Source organism: Myotis davidii, unplaced genomic scaffold, assembly GCF_000327345.1.
Source record: "Myotis davidii unplaced genomic scaffold, ASM32734v1 scaffold44, whole genome shotgun sequence".
Classification (NCBI taxonomy): domain Eukaryota; kingdom Metazoa; phylum Chordata; class Mammalia; order Chiroptera; family Vespertilionidae; genus Myotis; species Myotis davidii.
This window is the reverse complement of record NW_006299705.1, coordinates 12947791-12967102: the sequence shown is the minus strand read 5'-3', so window position 1 is coordinate 12967102 and position 19312 is coordinate 12947791. Positions and strand designations below refer to the sequence as shown.

Below are 19312 nucleotides of genomic sequence, written 5' to 3'. Positions count from 1 at the left end.
TTGTCGTGATTTTTTTTTACGGAGAGGAAGGGAGAGAGATAGAGAGTTAGAAACATCGATGAGAGAGAAACATCGATCAGCTGCCTCCTGCACACCCCTTACCGGGGACGTGCCCGCAACCCAGGTACATGCCCTTGACCGGGAATCGAACCTGGGACCCTTCAGTCCGCAAGCCGACGCTCTATCCACCGAGCCAAACCAGCTTCGGCATCCTTCAGCATTTTTGAAGGGCTAAGAAAAAAGTTAACTTTCCAATGTCACTGAGAAGAATCTAGAGATGACAGTGGTTTTTATTTCTGGAAATGAAGCAAATAAGCATAAAATTTAAGTTCTGAAGACAATTCTAGGCATAAATTAAACCAGCAGTTCTCAAATATTTTTGTTTCAGGACCCCTGAACACTCACAAAAATTATTGAGAACACTAAGGATATTTTTGCTTGTGTTGTTGAAACCTATTGATATTACCATTTTACAACTGAAAACTGGAAAAAATATTGATATATTAATCATTTTAAAACAGCAATAATAAACTCATTACATGCTTACAAATAAGCAACATATTTTATAAGAAATAAGTATACTTTCTAAAACAAAAAGTTAGTAATAAGGGAGCATTGTTTTATATTTTTACAAATCTCTTTAATGTCTACCTTAATAGAAGACAGCTAAATTTTAGTATTTCCTTCTGCAATCAATTTGTCTTTTGCTATTTATGTTGATTTAAGTCTATAAGGAATGTCTAGGTTTGTATAAAAATATAACTAAAAACGGGGGAGGATTTAATAGTCTTTTTAGATAGCTATGGGTATTCTTCCTTGATATTTTTAACCAAAATTTGACAAGTGGTAGTTTCTTAGAGTTAAGTTGCAATGTGAAATCATACTCTAATACATTAAAACCCATTGGTCTATTTTACATTTTGAATCAATCTTTTTACCCAGGCATGGTTTTGTAATAATATGCATTGATTATCTGGAAACTATTGGTTCACTGAGTTATACAGATCTGCCAAATGTTGACACATTTCATTTTACAAAATAAATAAGTCACACTTGCTCACTGCAAGGTTTTTAAGTATTGAGAAACAGGCAAGCTCACTTTGGCAGATGAAAGTGTTCCAAAATTCTAATTTTTGTTTGAAAGCTTAAATTTTTATCATTGGCAACAAGTACTATCAGTAGTTTTTCTTGTAGTCACTGACTCACTTCATTTTCATGAAAATGCATTCCAGATACCCATGTCCAAATAACCGAAATCTGTCAGTCGTATTTTTCAAGTGAAAGTCATGTTCCGTGAAAAGCACAGCTAGTTGAACTCACAGTGCACTAGCAGATACTTTTCTTCGGGGCAACTACCATGTTTGGTCAAAGCAGAAGTGCTTTATTTGTGATTCTCATTTCGTGACATGAAACACTAAAAAGACAGGGATTCCAGGGTCAAGATGTTATCAAATTAATATTCTGTACTGCTTCATCAAAGATATTCTTATGTGAAAATCTGCACCTTTTAAACTACAGGCAAGAGGGGCAGAATAAAGCAATGACAACTTGTACAGTTTAGTGCCTCTGCCTCAAGTCATACAAGGAACTACCAGACAGCATATTTGTGGCAACCACTGCTTCTGCAGTGCAGTTGTCAATAAAATGAGAAAGACATCTTAGTATTTTCATAAAATTAGGCTTGACCTTTGGAGAACTCCTCAAACATATCGGAGACCCCAGGGCTACACTTTGAGAATGACTTCAGTAAGCCATAAATATGATCGAGGATGATGATGATGATGATAAAACTATTTCATAGCATCCCTGTCTTCAAATCATTCTAAGATGAAAGTAAGAGCTCTATACTTCTATTCTTAATAGTTTCAGGAATGAAAATTTGTAATATTTCTGACAATCAAATTCCGATGTTCAACCTATTAGACTCAATTAACACTTTTCCTATGTTAACAATCTAAACTTGACTCTTTCCAATATAGATACACTGTATTCTATTTCTCCCATGTGGGCTTGGGGAATAACCAATCATGTTTTCTTTTTCTTTCCTGCGATTCTACTAGCATAGTTGGGACAGCCTCCATAGGGAAGTTCACTCTTCTGCAATCTAAGGTTTGACTGGCCTCATTCAAATTCTGAGATTTCTGGGAACAGGCAAAGTTGCATACCTAGGTGGAGCTAAACCAACACCAACCCAATCTAGATATAGAACTTGTGAGACAAGCCAGAATACTTACTGTAATGGTCCAGAAAGCCAGAGAAATACTCAAAAACTATTACTTAGGCAGGTTTTTCAAATTTATGTGGTTTGTTGGGGGTTTTTTTTTTCCAGTTTGGTTGTTTATGCAGTTTAACTGAAACTAAAAGTGTTTGTTATCTGAACTATGAGCCTTTTCATTTTTTGATATTAAAACACATTCATAAGTTCAAAAAAGACTTTGAGTATCTACTATGTTCCATTCTAGGTGTGAGAGAGACAATCATGAACAATAAGACCTTATTACACTCAGCGCTCTTTCATCTTTGCGGTGAAAATGGATAACCAGTAAGTGAACGGACTTATTAGTAACAAAGAAAATATAAGAGTTTGATCAATGCTAGAAAAAAAAAGTAAAACTCGGCGAAGAAATAGAAAGTGATTAATTGAAAGAACAGAGTGAGAAAGTCTTCATTGAGGAGACATCTTTGGAGCTGAGACTTGAATGACTAAATCCTGAAGAGCTGGAATAAGAGAGATTCAAAGAGAGAAGCTAGGAAGTCCTGGTGCCCTGAGATAGGAACTGAAACAGTCTGACTGCAACACAATGACCAAAGGGGAGAATTACAGGAGAGGTCAGAGCCATAGACAGGTGCCAGGTCCTGAGGAACTGAGGGGAAGCTGGCTTTCCCTGGCACTACAATGGTTCTCACGTCCTCATGGACGCCATCTGTCTTTTAAAAAATAGATGATGATATTGAAATATAGAAGGAAAGATGACAGGTTAGAAGTCACAAGACATCCCATTGTATCATAGGAGAAAAAAAGGAAAGGAAAATGAATATTTATTAAGTACTAGTAACTGCCAAACTTTGAACTATGTATTGATCTTGTCTCAAATAATTCAACTTTGGTTAGTTATTTGCTTGGGTCTCTAAGCCTCAGTGGCTATAACCCTATAAAGTGGAGGGAGTAATAATTAATATTTGTTGCAGTTCTATTATGGATTGTCATAAAGGTGCATGAAAACCAACATGTAAAGTTCTTTGACGACTGAGTATCTATTAAAAGGTATTTTCATTATAAATAAACATATTTCTTTAAGTTAGAGATTTGTATGACATTGGTCCTGCCTACTCTAGGACAGTCTCTTTCTGATATAGAAAAATACCACTAATTGTAAATCTCATGATTATCACCATCCAAAGTGCTAAGAGGGACAATGAGATGTCCCAATTTGAGCTGTAATGAAGCCTGTGACCTAGATACTTTTTTCATGCTCTTCCAATTCATGTTTTTCTTATTAATCACTTCAATTTGCATATATACCCTTCTAAAACCACTTGCAAAGGGAAAGACTCTCTTGTTCCTTGGCATCTTTTCACAGACATTGAGCTGTTGCAGTCACATTTGACACCTGTGAAGTAGTTTCATGAGATCTCACATTACTGAACAGGAAACCAAGATGATTACGAATCTTTGAAAACTTGGACAGGACTGATAAGGACAGTAAAACAGCCTAATTAATTAAGCTGGCCAAGATGGTTGATAAGAAAGGTGTTTATACCCAACAACTAAGAATGTTTTAACTACTGAAGTACTAGTACATTTGACATGTGGGGAAAAAAAAACACTTCAAAATATTGTATTTAATAAAGTTTCCATTATAATTATTCATAGAAGCTTTCAATACATATTGTTTCACCTACTTATGTGGCAATCAAATAGTAGCGTAAAAGTAAATTACATGTGGAGTGTAATTATATATTCTGTGAAGTGCATTAAGTTTAAAGATAATGGCTAAAGTTTCATTTGCTAACTTGTTATTATTTCTAGCAGCTCATTAAGCTTCTGACTCAAACTGTGAACTTATAAGAGCAAAGACCTTATAATTTACATTTGCAACTGCTGGCTCTTTCATACTTTGGGGCATAGATACTCAAGCAATCTTACCAAATGAAAGAAAGCCCACTCCCAAACAAATTTACCTACAGTGAATTTTTTAACTCCAAAATTCAAGCTCACTACTTACCTCTGGTATACAAGCCCCTGTGAAACCAAACAGCCCATTGGCATTGTCACTTTTTTGTATTATTAATCTTGCTGTAGTATTCTGTTCAGAAATACGAGCTCCTCCATATACAGAGACTAGTTTAAGGATGAATAACTCTTCTCCTTCCTCTTCATTGTCATCTTTTGCAGAAACAATGAAGGATTTGTTGGTTTCTCCCTGTCTGAACTCCAGATACCCAGAGACAGGGTGTAAATCACTCTTTGCTGGCATGGCATGAAGTTCATAAATTTCTTCAAGGGTCAGTTTCTGCTCATAGAACCTCACATCCTGCATCAGACCTGTAAATCTGTCATTGCCATTCATTCCTGCCCCAATTCTCAGAGTTCCAGGACCTGAAATGAGAAGCGGGTTTATTAAATGCTTCAACATCCACTAGTCTCCTGTCCTAAATTACAAGTGGGATTCAGAAAGTGAAGCAACTGTATTGAAAGGTTTTATAAGTAATGCTTTTGCATAACTAGAATGTAATCAAAAAAAGACTTTCTGTTTTGATGAAAAAATGATTCAATAATCACTGGGATTTAAGATATTTTATACTAAAGGATATTTTATACATGTGTATGTATGCATGTGTATATATCTGGATAGACATTTCTTCCAGGAAATTTTAAAATTTCCTTGCACATCTAGGAATAAAATCATTTAACTCAGTTACAATTTTAATACTTTAGTATGATTATTTTTTTAAAATTTCAAGGCTTGATCTGTTAGAAATTCATCTTGAGTTAAATAAAATATTGAGAATTTAAGAAAATACGTTTTTGTGGACCAAATATAACTATCCATAAAACTAATGCAATGAATGTAGAAGAAAAAACTTTTTTCTTCCCAGGAACAGCTTTATATGTGAGTCTTGGGTAAAAACAACATGCAGCCCTTTTCAAGAATTCACCAATTCTCATTCTTTACTTATTCCCTCTCCAAGGCTTGGCAGTGATTTGGGGGAAAGTACAAGTCCTATTCCTTATCAAGATCACCAATCAAGGCAATTTTACAAGTCAATGTCCAGATAGCTCTCTTAGGGTAGTTCACATGCAGCCTACACATTATTATCACAGTTGTCCCAGGCCTTCTCTAGTGGTTCTGGGCCGACTATATAGTAATGAGAGTGAAATAACTAAACAGGGAAAAATATTGATGAACCTCATAAACAATACTAAACAAAAGAAGCCAGACCCTCAAATGTACACTGCTCAATTCCATTTACATATATTTTAAAAAGGGAAAGCTACTCTTATGCTCTTGCAAAGAGCAATACTAGGTGGACAGGGTGGTGAGTTAGAGACTTGAAAAGAGCCAAAAGGGGCTCCTAAAATGCTGTTTCTTGATCTGGGGGCTGGTTACATGGGTTTAAAGTTTTAAAAAATTCAACTACCTGTACACTTATTATATGTACACGTTTACATATTTTATAATATAAAACACATACTATATTTCATTAATAACTTTTAAAACTACAGACACCCTTTTAATTTTCTTTCCAAGTTTCAAATTTCAAAAACAATCTAAGTTCCCTGCAGTAAGCTAAACAGAGGAATAGAAACACAGCTCTCACTAACACCAATTTTTCCCATTCTTATTCTACCACCATGCTATCACCAATGGAATCAAAGTTAACACATACATGTACATATTCATGCGATCAAAAAGTGAACAATTCAATGCCACAAATACTGTAAGCATACATCTTTTTTTCCTAATAAACTAAAAAACATAACCAGATATCTAATGCAGGAGGTTCAGAAGAAAATATCCTATTACACAATAACCAAATAAAGGCTGCTCTACTTCCTTAGTAAATGAAAAACAGAATCAACTCTTAAGATGGAGGGGCTGAAGGGGAATTTGTGATTATAATGGACATAACCAATATTGTGTGTAAACATGCTAAATGTGCTTCTCAAGAAACAGCATCAGCTCCAGCTTAAAGACCATAATGATGATCTTTTCAAAGCACTCCACAGAATTCACCAATTTACTCCTTACACTATAAACCCATGAAACTGCCGGGGTTTTTATGTAATATTTCTCTTGTGCTTTCTCTTTAACATATCTTCACCACCTCCCCCCTCCAACAATATTGAGCTAGCAGCAGTTCCCATTACAACGCGCTATTTCACATTTCCGCACCTTTGCTCTTTTCTCTACCTGAAACATTATGCCCCATCCACCATTACCACAGGAGGAATAGGTGTTCCTCCTTCGTATTTGTTTTCTTTCTTCCTACAATGTACTGAAGTAATCAGATTAAACATCTCTTCCCAGAGCCTATTTCAGGAACCTCAAAGGCAAAGACTTTGCTTGATCCATTTCTGTAATACCCGGCACATAATTTATTGTCTTGGTAGGCACATAGTGTTATTTAAAGAAATTAAATCAATACACAAGCAGATTTTAAAATACCTGTGAGCCTTTAAGAAATCAAATTCTTTTAAAATTCCAAATTCAGTGTCCTTGTAAAGATAACACTCACCATCAGTGATGGCTTCTCCTTTCAGACTCTTGAGTCCTCTGGGCATTGCGCTTCCATCAAGGTAGAACTCAATTATGCCATCATCCAGGATAATGAGAAGATGAAGCCAAATATTCTCTTCTACATATTTCAGGGCTGTTGTCTTGGCAACATAGGTAGCATTGGATCCCAAAGTTTTGTAATGAAGGGAAAGTGTCACATGGGATTCGTTGGTTTGAATTTTTACCCCATAGTAGATGCTTCCATTACCATCATCCTTTGCTATAACAAACCCATTAGTATTGGCATTGGGCATTACCCAAGCTGAAAAAGTAAAATTGGCAATTGAGTTGTTCCTGGAAGGGTGGTATTTTTGATTAACAGTTCCAAATGCACCCTCTTGTCCACTGAAGTACAAAGCATCTGTCCCGCTATGGTGACGCCTCAGGTGTGGCTGTAAATGCACAGTGCTGGGGAAAAGTCCAACCAGCAGAAGATCTATCATTGGCGGCAAACCAGCAGGGAACTCACTGGACAGGATTTCCCAGCCTACACGTACATCACCAAAGACGCCCTGTTGCCTCAAAATGGTAAAGTTGGTGATATAAGACATATCGTCTTCTGAGAGAACATCTTCTGCTACTTCTCTCTCTAAGCACTCCGGATCCAAGATAAAAACTCCAAAGGGATCATCATTGAATGGAATCATAACTGTTACCTGGAGGTTGGTTCCTGCTAGTTGACCCCCAGGACCTGGGGACCCACCTATAATAAGAAAATTTGTAATGAATGAGAAACCAGAATTTAAAATACTGTCTAGTTGAAGGTGAAGACAATAGATTTTTTCAGCAAATTTTCAGTTAAATAATTTACTCATTCATCAATAACCATATGGCTTTTACCACATTTTCAGGGGTGAAAGCAAAATTTCATTAAAAATCAGTGCAGCCTGGAAAAAAGAATATTAACTATAGAAGTTTAATTCCTGTGCTTAAAACCAACAGTGATAGGAAAATTGATTGTTTAAAAAATGAGCAATCTTTAAGCTATCATGAATTCGTTCTTCCTAATTTCCATTAATTTTTTGTTGGAGACACTATATTTGGGTAGGGAAAAAATCTGTTTACAAGTTTGAGGATCAATGTAAGTCTCCATCCATAAAATTTAACCAAGACCACAAAATAAACATTAAAAATAACACTTCTATCAAAAATGGTATTTTGACCTATAAAGTCAGACAATCTAGATATACTTATTTCTTCATTGATGGCATTTTTTCTACAGGTCTAATTATTTAAATGTAAAATATTAAACTTTACTGGCAAAAGAAGAGAGATGGGAAAACACAGCACCTGAAATATTTACTAGCTTTAAAGTATAAAACTCATTGAATTCAGGAATGTTATCTGGAAAAGCATGGAGGATGATTGGTTTGGCTCCTTCTCCATCCGTGAAGTTTACAGTCCCTGAAGTTTCATAGAACTCTTGTCCAGGCTGCAAAGCAGAATCATTCTGAAACAGCTGCCAAGCCACAGAAACATTGCCAAAGTGTCCTCGCTGCCGCACAACCCTGCATAACAAGTTAAAGAGAATTCATTTTTATGGAAAATGTATAAGTAATGAAACTAACTCCAATGGAGGCTTGCTGTATTTCCTCAGAAACATACTTTTTCCATTTATCATCTTTAATATAAAGCAGCCAGACAGTCCTAACTGAGCAACCGTGAGGAATCTCATGGAAGAATGAAATAGAGCTTAATAAAGAGAACCAATCCTTTTTTTCTTTTTTCATCCTCACCTGAGGATATTTTTCTATTAGTTTTTAGAGAGAGTGGAAGAGAGAGAGGGAAACACAGAGAGAAATTTTGATGTGAGAGAAACACATCAATTCGTTGCCTCCTGCATGAGCCCCAACCAGGGCCTGAGTCAGGGAAAAGCCTAAAACTGAGGTATGTGCCCTGGACCAGAATCTAACCCAAGACCCTTTGGTCCACAAGCCGGAGCTCTAGCCACTCAGCAAAACTGGCTAGGACAAGAGAAGCAATCTTAAAAGTCATAGTCTTCCAAGTCCAAACTAAAAGATAAATTCTAAGCCCAAAAAACTTTCTATGAGAACTGGCAAATGTTCTTCAAAAGCCAAGTACAGGATGAGGAAGTCACATGTCATTTGAGAGCAGTTCCAGAAAACTTTGAATATTCATCTCTCAGTCTTGACAAAGGATGGAAGTTGGGGTGAGGAGCGTCGGGAAAATAATTTCTACTCACCAGCTAAGGTGTCATTTTGTGTGTGTTTTTTAAACAAGTGACAACAGCATAAAAAATGTTTACAATTCATTCAGACTACCAACTTTAAAATTACTCAATTCTTAACCGGTATTTTCATTTTGAAAGATTAGTACTTCAAAAGATTTTATTTTATTGTACACAATTTTGAATTTGCCTTATCCAAATATGCTTACCAAAATGAATTAGTCTTTCCTTCTTCTACTGCTTTGTCTATGGGCTCCAAAGAAAAAATACCATTTGGGTCATCATTAGCTTCAATTATCACTGTAGCTATTCCATGTTGATATACTACTGTATCACCTAAATTAAAAACAGAAAAGTTAAAATAACAAAAAGTAGTTAACTTCCTGTTAAATTTGTATTTTTAACTAAGAAATACTTTATAATTAAATTCAAATTTCAGCAAGAATTTCCTCATTAAAGGTCATAAATAAATGAGAGAAAGATGCCTAAATAAGTTTAATGTGACTTGTCTTTGAGGAAATGTATAATTGCAGAAGAGCTACTTTATTTTTAAAAGTACGAAAACTTTCCTTCACAATAGGAATATCACTTCAATACTTTAATTAGAAATAAAAAACATAGCTTGATCTAATTTCAAACTTTTGAGATAGATGTTTTCCATTTAATAAAAAATGAAAGAATTACCACACAATATAAAAATCCTCCTGTCCATATTAACTGGAATCACTGGCTTGAGCATTTCCCTGTAATTCTCTGCCTTCAGGCAGTGGAGTTTGATCTGGTCATAGAACAAAGAAATCTTTATGGTGCTGAACTTGAGTCCTATTTCATTTCTTTCCATTATTGCCAATATTTGAGGTCTCTACTCACTTTCCTGAGTTACATCCTGAGTTACATAGCTCTTCGTGGGGGCTCAATCCCCAGTGGGGCATACAGGAAGCAGCTGATCAATGATTCTCATCATTGATGTTTCTATCTCTATTTCCCTCTCCCTCTCTGAAATCAATAAAAATGTATTTCGCCCTAGCTGGTTTAGCTCACTGGATAGAGCATCAGACTCCAGACTGAAGGGTCCCAGATTCAATTCCAGTCAAGTGCACATGCCCAGGTTGTAGGCTCAGGAGGGAACTGGTCAGTGATTCTCTCACCATTGATGTTTCTATCTTTCCCTCTCCCTTCCTCTCTGAATCAATAATCCTATATAATAAAAGCCTAATATGCTGAGTGTCTGGTTGTCCAACCAATCAAAGTGTAATATGTTAATGATATGCTAAGGCCGCTCAACCGTTCACTAGGACATGCACTGACCACTAGGGGGCAGACAGTTGACCGGTAGACCAGTTGCTATGACGTGCACTGACCACCAGGGGACAGACGCTCTGACCAATAGGTGAGCTTGCTGCTGGGGTCCAGGCTGATTGGGACTGTGAGAGGTGGGCCGGGCATGCTCTGCAACCCTCCCATGGTCCCTCTCCGGCTGGCCAACATCCCGCGTCCCTCCCCAGCCCTGATCATGCACTAGTGGGGTCCCTCAGCCTCGCCTGTGCCCTTTTGCAACCCAGGATCCCTCGGGAGATGTCGGAGAGCCAGTTTTGGCTTGATCCCACAGGCCAGGCTGAGGGACCCCACTGGTGCATGAATTTGTGCAACTGGGCCTCTAGTTATATCATAAAATCTAACAAAAACATCTAAAAATAATAAAACCTAATTCTGGCAGAACTCTGCTAGCATATGCATTTGTCATCAACATACATATCATAAGTAGGGCTAAAAACTCATTCTGTTTCTCCACAGAGAGAACTGAAAATATTTAACCAGGGCTCTAGGGATGGCCAAGTCCTTTGATCAATTCAATCTCAGGGCATCTACTGTGAATGGTAACTATCAGGCATGAACTCCCACTGCCAGCACTAGGTCACATTAGAGATGCTGCCCCTCCAGCTCACATCATTGATCTCCTCAGACCCTCAATGTTTTGACATTACAGAAGGAGAGAAAAGAAGAGAACTAAGAAATATAAAAAGCACAAATTTGTATAATCCAAGTCTTCAAAGCTAGAGCTATTCGATTCTCAGATGTGATCATTTCTGGAAAAATACTGAAGACAAATGCAGTGGCAGTATACATGCCATACCTTCATACCTCAGGCCAGTGGCCCAATCACACCTTGTGCGTGTTCATTCATTCACTCTCTCTCAAATAAAAAACACATCTTACAGAATAAACTTACTCTATTAAAACAGTCATTTCTTCATCAACTTTCTATACCTCACAACAAACTTTTTTTTTCACTTTCAGTTCTCCAAAACAATTTTATCTGGAGCTATTTCTTTCATTTAAATTTTAGGATAATGATTGGATTCACCAAAATGTTTCCGGTTTACATAAGATCTGATTATGTTTGCAACTGTGAAATACCTTTTGTGGCCATTATTCTATGAAGTCAAAAATTTTTCTCACTAGAGGATAGCTTCTACTTATTACTTTGTTTTTTCTTAGTTGGGTCATGTGAAAAATGAGAAAGAGAGGAAGGGAAATACGATGAAAGACACAAATGGAGAAGGGAGACAAAGAGACAGGGAGAATGCTAGAGAAGAAACACAGCACCAACAAAAAATTAAGTGACTTCTTTCTCTTCCTCTTTCACTCTTTGGAATGTTTCAGTCTTTTTTGGAATGTTTCAGTCCAAAAGCACACGCAGGCAATCACACTGGGGTGAGGGTAGGACACCAGTGATCAGCCCCAGGTGTCACTTATGCAGGGTGAGGAGAGCATTTCATGATAGAAAAGCTTGCTATCGGATGGTGGGGTCTGTGAAGTAGGTGGGCATCCACATGGGGCAGGGGGTTAGCCTAGAGCAGGAAGCTTGAACCCTAGTGAGATAAGAAAGGCAATCTCATTGTGGAAAGCGGGTCGAAGGAACAGTTGGAAAGTGGACACATACAGGGAGAATTGATCAAATTAGTAAATAGACTAAAGATAATGGGAGCAGGCTTTCTCACTATAAAAAAAGGGAGGGACAGATATGGAAAGGGAGAAAACTGGAATGAACCCTGTGATATTAGATAGAAAGGGAGATACTGGTGTAAACTAATGGTTTTCACTATACATAGTTGGACATAGAACTAGAGATGGGAGTTGTATGTATATGTAGAAACATGCATACATACATATACTCTCTGCACACTAAGAGAACTAAAAGGATCATAACCACAATAACAATTAGCACTCCTAGTGCCAGATCCTGGTTTCTAAATAACACTCTTCACTAAAAGGAACCAGGGCTTCCTGGAGAAATGGTTGATTCAGGGTTGTGACAGGAAAAGTACAAGATGAGTTTGGAACCTCTTGCTGGACCAGAAAGTAAGAAAATGTTCAAATAATAACAGGGACATATCAAAAAGACAAAGAAGTCATCGTGAACAAGACACCAATGGCCAAATCTAGGACAATTTAACTGCCCAAACAAATAATGATGCAAAACAAAACCCAATGTATTAAATAGAAATCATGAGTCCATACTGATAACTATATCAATAAGATAATTGAAAGTCTGATGAGTAACAAGAGACTTGCATATTTTAAAGTATCTTCCTCATAAAATTTACTAACTACAAAGAGGAAAAAGTAGAGTGGACAAGGCAGGCAGTTACCATCTAAATTGTGGTCAAAGTGAACATCAGATAAAGGGACAAAATAAAACCATGTGCCAACTGCAGGGACATGATACGAGCTCAGAATCACCTTCCACGAAATTCCTGCCAAGGATGCAAAACCTGAATCTAATAATGATGAAACATTTAACAAGACCCAAAATGAGGAACCGTCCACAAAATAACTAGTCTTATAATCTTCCATATCCTAAAGGTCATGGAAGTCAAGGAAAGACTGAGGAACTGCTCCAAACTGAAGAGGTTAAAGAGACATGACAATGAAAAGCAATACATGATTCAGGAAATGATCATTTTGCTAGGAAGAAGAAAAATGGCACAACTGGAGAAATCTGAATGGGGCCTGAGGCAATGATCCTATTAATATTAAGTTCCTGGGTTTAATGGTTATACTGTGGTTATGTAGGAGAATGTCCTTATTTGTAGGAAAACACCAATGTTTTCATGGGTGATGAAATATCATGTCTTCAACTTACTCTCAAAAGGCTCAGGGAAAAAGAGCTCTTTGTAGTCCTAAAAGACTAAAATAAATATTAAAAAGGGTATAGCCCCTCCAATTTACTAAAGGTGAGGTCAAAACCTTCTAAGAGATGAAATATTGGGGTCAAAAAATCCTACTTCATTTACAGTAGAAAGAAGAATGAAGAGCCTACTTTTCGCCCTTGCAAATTGCCATTCATTGTAGCTAATAGCTTCAGAGAATTGTCAAACAGCCAGTTGGGCTCAGCCACCTACAGAATACATCTTCCCAACCAGTAAGCCCAGCACCCTGCTAGGAGAGCAAGTGGTTACAGAACTCTTGGTGTCCTATGCCCTTGGGTGTCTAGACGAGGTTTAGCATAGCTTTAGCTAGATTTTTATTCCTTACATAATAGCATAATTTTTTATGTGTGCTGTATTGTGAAAAAAGGTTACAAATAATGCCACGGACAATGCCAGGCACATGAAGGTTCAATACATATTCTTCACCCCACCCCCACAAGAAAGCAATGAAGCAATTTTGCTCTTGAACAGTCACAGATGCTATTTAAGTACTACTTGGCACCACTACTAGACAGAAGCCCTGAAACAACAGACCTGTCATCAAAGTACAAGTTATTTACCTGTTGAGTTAAAGAGGATTATATAAAAGTGCTCATCCGTTTCTGGGATATCATCTTCGTTAACGAATACAGATATTCTCTGCTCTCTACTTCCAACCTCAAAAACAAGCGTTTCTCCTTTCTCAACAGGAACAAAGTCTCCCTCTCTTGCGGTGGCCTTCCCGTCCATGGTAGCATACTGGACGGTGCAGACAACATCAACAGATCCATTCCTGAGAACTGTAAAGTCAGCAGTCTCACCTTCCTGAACCCTCACTATGCGAGGTTCTGAAATATTCACAAAGAAAAGAAGAAACATATGAGCTTTTAGTATTACATCTATGTTTTCAGGTCATTTATGTTTCTTCGCATCCCCACAAGAAAGTCCCTCCAATGTATCTTTGCTTAAAGACTCACCTCTAGTCCCAAATCCTACATGAGACCTCCTTTGTTTAGATCTAGACAATGGTCTTTCTCTTAACCTAATTCCTACAGAATCAATTGTCTTCAAAACCCAATTTTCGTGAATTAAATACGATCTGAAATCCCCTGCCTACTATTTCATATACCTCATTTCCAAATGTAAACTGTAAGTTCCTTGAGAAAAGGCCCAGATATCTTATATTTTACGTTTGTCTCAGGAGTTAGCAGAAGGTTGGACAAAAGACTAATATATAAAATACATATTAACCAGAGGTTAAGAATATGCATGAATAAAATTGAAGAAGTTTAAAAGATTCCTGCCATTGTAAACTGGATATCTTGCAAGATGGGCTTAAGAAAGAATTAGACACCATTTAATTCTCACAAATAAAACTAAAAGATGTATCATGTGGCAAAAGACAATTCTAAAGAAACCATTAAAGTGGCAAAAATGGAGAAACCTTGATTTATATGACCATTCAATATTAGTTGCTATAGTAAGTTACTAACCATTATGTACAGTACCCAGGCCCTGAACTAGCTACACTGTGGATTGGAAGAAGTTACATGAAAGAATATTCATTTTTGCACAAAGGAAAGAAAATAACTTGGCCGAGGCCGGTTTGGCTCGGTGGATGGAGCGTCGGCTTGCGGACTGGAGGGTCCCAGGTTCGATAAAAAAGAAAATAACTTGGAGTTTGAAGGTGGGGTGAACAAAGCTAACAAAACAGTACTTACTATTTTTTTCCTTCAAAAGATGCTTAAAAATATTTGTTAAAACTGCAAGATCAAATAGTGATCATACAAACAAATAATAAAATTATATTTAAAGAAGTATTAATTGTGCTTTATTAAAAATGTCCAGTTAAAAATAAATGAAAATGAACAAATATACTGTTTAAGAAAGACATACACTCACTCAAAAAAAATGGCAATACCACCTGCAAAATAAATGGGGTCATCATTTCTTCTGATCCTCAGAATTGCAGTAGTCTTATTTCCTATTTTAGCTCCTCCAGTGGCATTAAGTAGGGTAATGGTGAATTCCTCCATTTCCTCTGGAATCTTTTGGAAAATGTCATACATGTTTTAAGTCAGGTGATTTGTACAAATAATTCCACTGTATGTTCCTAAATTATTTTTATCTTTTTAAAAAATATAGCTGTAATAATGATAGTGCTAATGTTCATTTTCATTTCTGAGGCAGAACCACCTTAAATTATTCAAGTAGGACTCAGACCCCTAGAATGTTCATGTGCATTCATCCGAACAGCCACTTTATGTTGACTCTCATAAAATGTACTGTAAATAGATATCTTGCTTTAAGTTAAAAATAAAAATACTACAGTCATACAATTTCTTTAAGAAAGTGGTATATATGTTGCTTATAAGAGAAAATAGAACAGAAAAATAACTCTTTGACATATTTAGAACTGAGTTCATAACAGTAATAGAAGTTCAGCTAACTCTCAAAGGCCACTTACAAATGCTACTGACATTTCACTCCAGTGTGTCATAAAGACCTCATTCCCATGTCCTAACAAGATGAGGTTGCCCACAGCTCTGAGCCTCTATGAATCCCCAGGTGGACACTGTTTCTCTTTCACTTCCTCCATATGAGCTGGTCTTCTTCACATGGCAAGAGTGTTAGCTTTTGTCTCTAATGGGACAAGTTTGAACTAAAGGAGGCAGGCTTCCACAGCTGTTCAAAGCCTAGTTCCCCCTGAAAGGTCCACTCCCACCGTTACTGAGTTCTTCCTCTGCATTATCAATAAAATGAACACCTGGATGGATCCATGATCCTTGTGGGCCTCGACCCTGACTCTGAGAGTGCACCAGGGGATACGTGGTAGGAGGCACACTTGTTTTCAAAGGGTCTAAGAACAATGTTAGCACTTCACCCCTCCCCCAACCGTGACTCCCTGATATTTGACACCTACACAGTGTCACTGGCCACTATCAGTTCTCAGAGTTATAAATGCCTTCAGGAAACCAAAAATAGTATTTCTTATTTGGGTTACAGTCTGACATTATTGTACCTGAGTTCTTTATCAATATATTCACAACAAAATATATTACCAGATGTTTAATTATGTAATAAAACATAATTATTAAGCAATGACAAGTAAAGAGAATTATATACGCAATACTTACCTCATCTGGAAGGGAGTAAATGGTGATATTTTTTAAAAATTCCTGATCTCCAAAGAAAACAGTCCCTTGGACAGGAAATACATCTTCTGTAAAGTCTGGACTAACCACCCATGATATACTAACGTCATCAAAGTTGCCTCGATTTCTTATTATACCATAAACAGCTGTAAAATACAAATGTGTATAATATATGTGAGCATATATTAAACAGTTCTAAAATGATGAATAAAGAAATTGCTCAAATAAGCAAACATAAAAATGAGATGACTTTTAAAAAAAAAAGCCAATTATCTGCTTAGCATAGCCTGCAACATACCTATAAAAATGCCTTAGCCTAATCGTCCCTCTGTAAGCATCTGATAAGATAAATGGATTGATCTTTTCTATCACAGCTTGGATTTTAAAAGTCATTCAGCATCGGAACGGAATAGTGATTAATTAGATACACCTATCGAAAGTCCTATAAGGATATTTGCTAATATATGCAGCTAAAGGAAGCTGCACACTCTAAAGTGATTTCTTTACCCAGAAAGATATTGTTCTAAAAAATAAACTACTTCTCAATTCAGACCATTGCAATAGTCCCCTAGCACAGTGGTCGGCAAACCGCGGCTCGCGAGCCACACGCGGCTCTTTGACCCCGTGGCATGGGCCAGGAAGTTTCAATCGCCCTGTACGTGCGCGCCCACACGTGGTATTTTGTGGAAGAGCCACAGTCAAGGAGCCAGTTTGCCGACCACTGCCCTAGCAGTTACTCTTAGTTTTAAAGTTTTTCCTATATGACTCAACTCATTCTTGAGTGTCTGAATCCTAGCACATATCATTAACTGAAATCAAAATATAACTCAAGGCAACAGTATCATCACAATACTATGCATGAAATACAAAAAGTAATCCTAAATATCATTTTTAAAATACCAATTTTTGCACTCCATGTAATTTCTAAGATAAACAACTGAAAGTAAGTATATACTAAGAAAATGAATTTAAATTATTAATTTCCTCTTCAGTAAACAGTAATCCTACATAATAAAAGCCTAATATGCTACGTGTGCAGTCGTCTGGTTGGCTGTTCAACCAATCAAAGCGTAATATGCTAATGATATGCTAAGGCCTCCCAACCACTAGCTATGACATGCACTGACCACCTGTCTGCCCCCTGTTGACCGGTTGACCAGTCACTATGACGAGCACTGATCACCAGGGGGCAGACGCTCCGACCGGTAGGTTAGCTTGCTGCTGGGGTCCAGCTGATCGAGACTGAGCGAGATTGGCCAGACACGCCCTGGAGCCCTCCCACCATCCCTCCCTGGCTGGCCAAACTCCCGCATCGCACCAGGCCTCTAATAGAATAGAAGAAGCAAAATAAATTACCACTATAGATATCGTCTCCTTTACTTTCATTTATCGTAACAATTAGATCATCAGAAACAAATTCTATAATCCCATGAGGATCATCATTTTTCAGAATCGTTATATTGACCACAGTAGCACTTCCCAACTTGCTTTCCCGTTCACCATGGCTGCTGAGGACCACCCAATAGTGTTCATCCAACTAAAATGAACATGTCAAATTAGGAAAAACACAAATTTGAAGTTTTCAGAGCAAGGAAATATATACATATATATTCAAGAATATTAATATAGTCAATTTTTCAGCAACATATAACTCACTCAATGGTGACAAAAGAGCTGATATTATTCCTTTAAAAAGTTTAGCATAGTATTACATATGTCCCCTCTTTCCTGCCATTGACCCCTTGTAGCCTGCCCCCGCCCCCAATCCAGGCCTTCACCATCCTATTGTCTGTGTCCATGGGTTATGCAAATATGCATGCAAGTTCTTTGGTTGGTCCCTCCCCAACCACCCACCTCTCCCGCCTTCCCTCTGAGATTCGACAGTCTGTTCCATGTTTCTATGTCTCTGGATCTATTTTGTTCATCAGTTTATTTTGTTCATTAGATTCCATACATGAGTGAAATCATGTGATACTTATCTTTCTCTGACTGGCTTATTTCACTTAGCATAATACTCTCCAGGTCTTTATGTAGGACAAACTTACTTCATTGACATTTGAATGCCTTACTTTGTTTTTTAAGCTTGTTTTTTTTCCCCCTTTTCAACCACAAGCATTTCTTAACCCATTCTTGCCCCCTTTCTTTCCTATAGCCTCCTGGTCATTGTTAAAAATATTTCTATTTAATAATATATGTACTAGATACTATCAACTTCCCACAAAAGCACAAGGAAAAAATAAAATCCCATACCTCTGGTATTCCATCCAATCTGCTTAGCAAGGTGATTACGATCTCTCTTTCCCCAGGTTTAAATTCCAGTACCCCTGTGTTTCCATAGAATTCATTGCTATCTCTTGGCTCTACCCTGTAGTGGAGAAACTGCTTAACGAGAGCTCCCCTGGATCGAATGATGCGGAGCTCTACAGATTCTCCTTCCTTAAAAAAACAAAACAACACAAAAATTCAAATCTGTTGACGATTCTTCTGAAAATGTGAGTAGAGAACAGATTGAAGTTTCTTTCAACTTACTTTTATAATATAGGGTCCTCTGGAATCAGGAGAAAATTCAAAAATTCCCCCAGGATCATCATTTTCCAAAATAATCAGATCACGGCTAGTATATCCAGATTTCAGCACTTGATTTTCCACATTGACCCTGGAGAAGTCAGAGGGGAAAAAGGCACTGACGACCTATAATCTTACTTCTGAATTCTGCAGGCTTCTAAGGCAATATTTGCAACACTTTCAGATAATTATTATGGAAGTTATTAGGAGTTTAAACCTTAAATTGATATAAGTGTATTAAAAATCACTTAACAGCAAAACAGCTGTACTCATAGCATTTTTGAAAGAACTTCTGTTTCTGAATTTCTTTACATTAAAACCAAACACTGTATATGTACACCAAGAATATAACACCCAAAGGTTTTAAATATGCTGTAATTTTATAAAGTACCAAATTTACAGATTTGTTTCAGTTTTAGAAAAACTAAT

At 37.1% G+C, this 19312-nt stretch overlaps 1 protein-coding gene across 1 annotated transcript in view; it reads right to left on the bottom strand.

Annotated features, from left to right (window-relative positions):
- Window positions 1-19312, bottom strand: part of ADGRV1 (adhesion G protein-coupled receptor V1) — a 481118-nt gene that overhangs the window by 407518 nt on the left and 54288 nt on the right. Inside the window, 10 exon segments of the mRNA XM_006775582.2 lie at window positions 4227-4600; window positions 6742-7485; window positions 8073-8290; window positions 9180-9306; window positions 13745-14011; window positions 15088-15211; window positions 16301-16464; window positions 17675-17855; window positions 18569-18754; window positions 18848-18974. Of these exon segments, the coding sequence (XP_006775645.1) occupies window positions 4227-4600; window positions 6742-7485; window positions 8073-8290; window positions 9180-9306; window positions 13745-14011; window positions 15088-15211; window positions 16301-16464; window positions 17675-17855; window positions 18569-18754; window positions 18848-18974 (2512 nt within the window).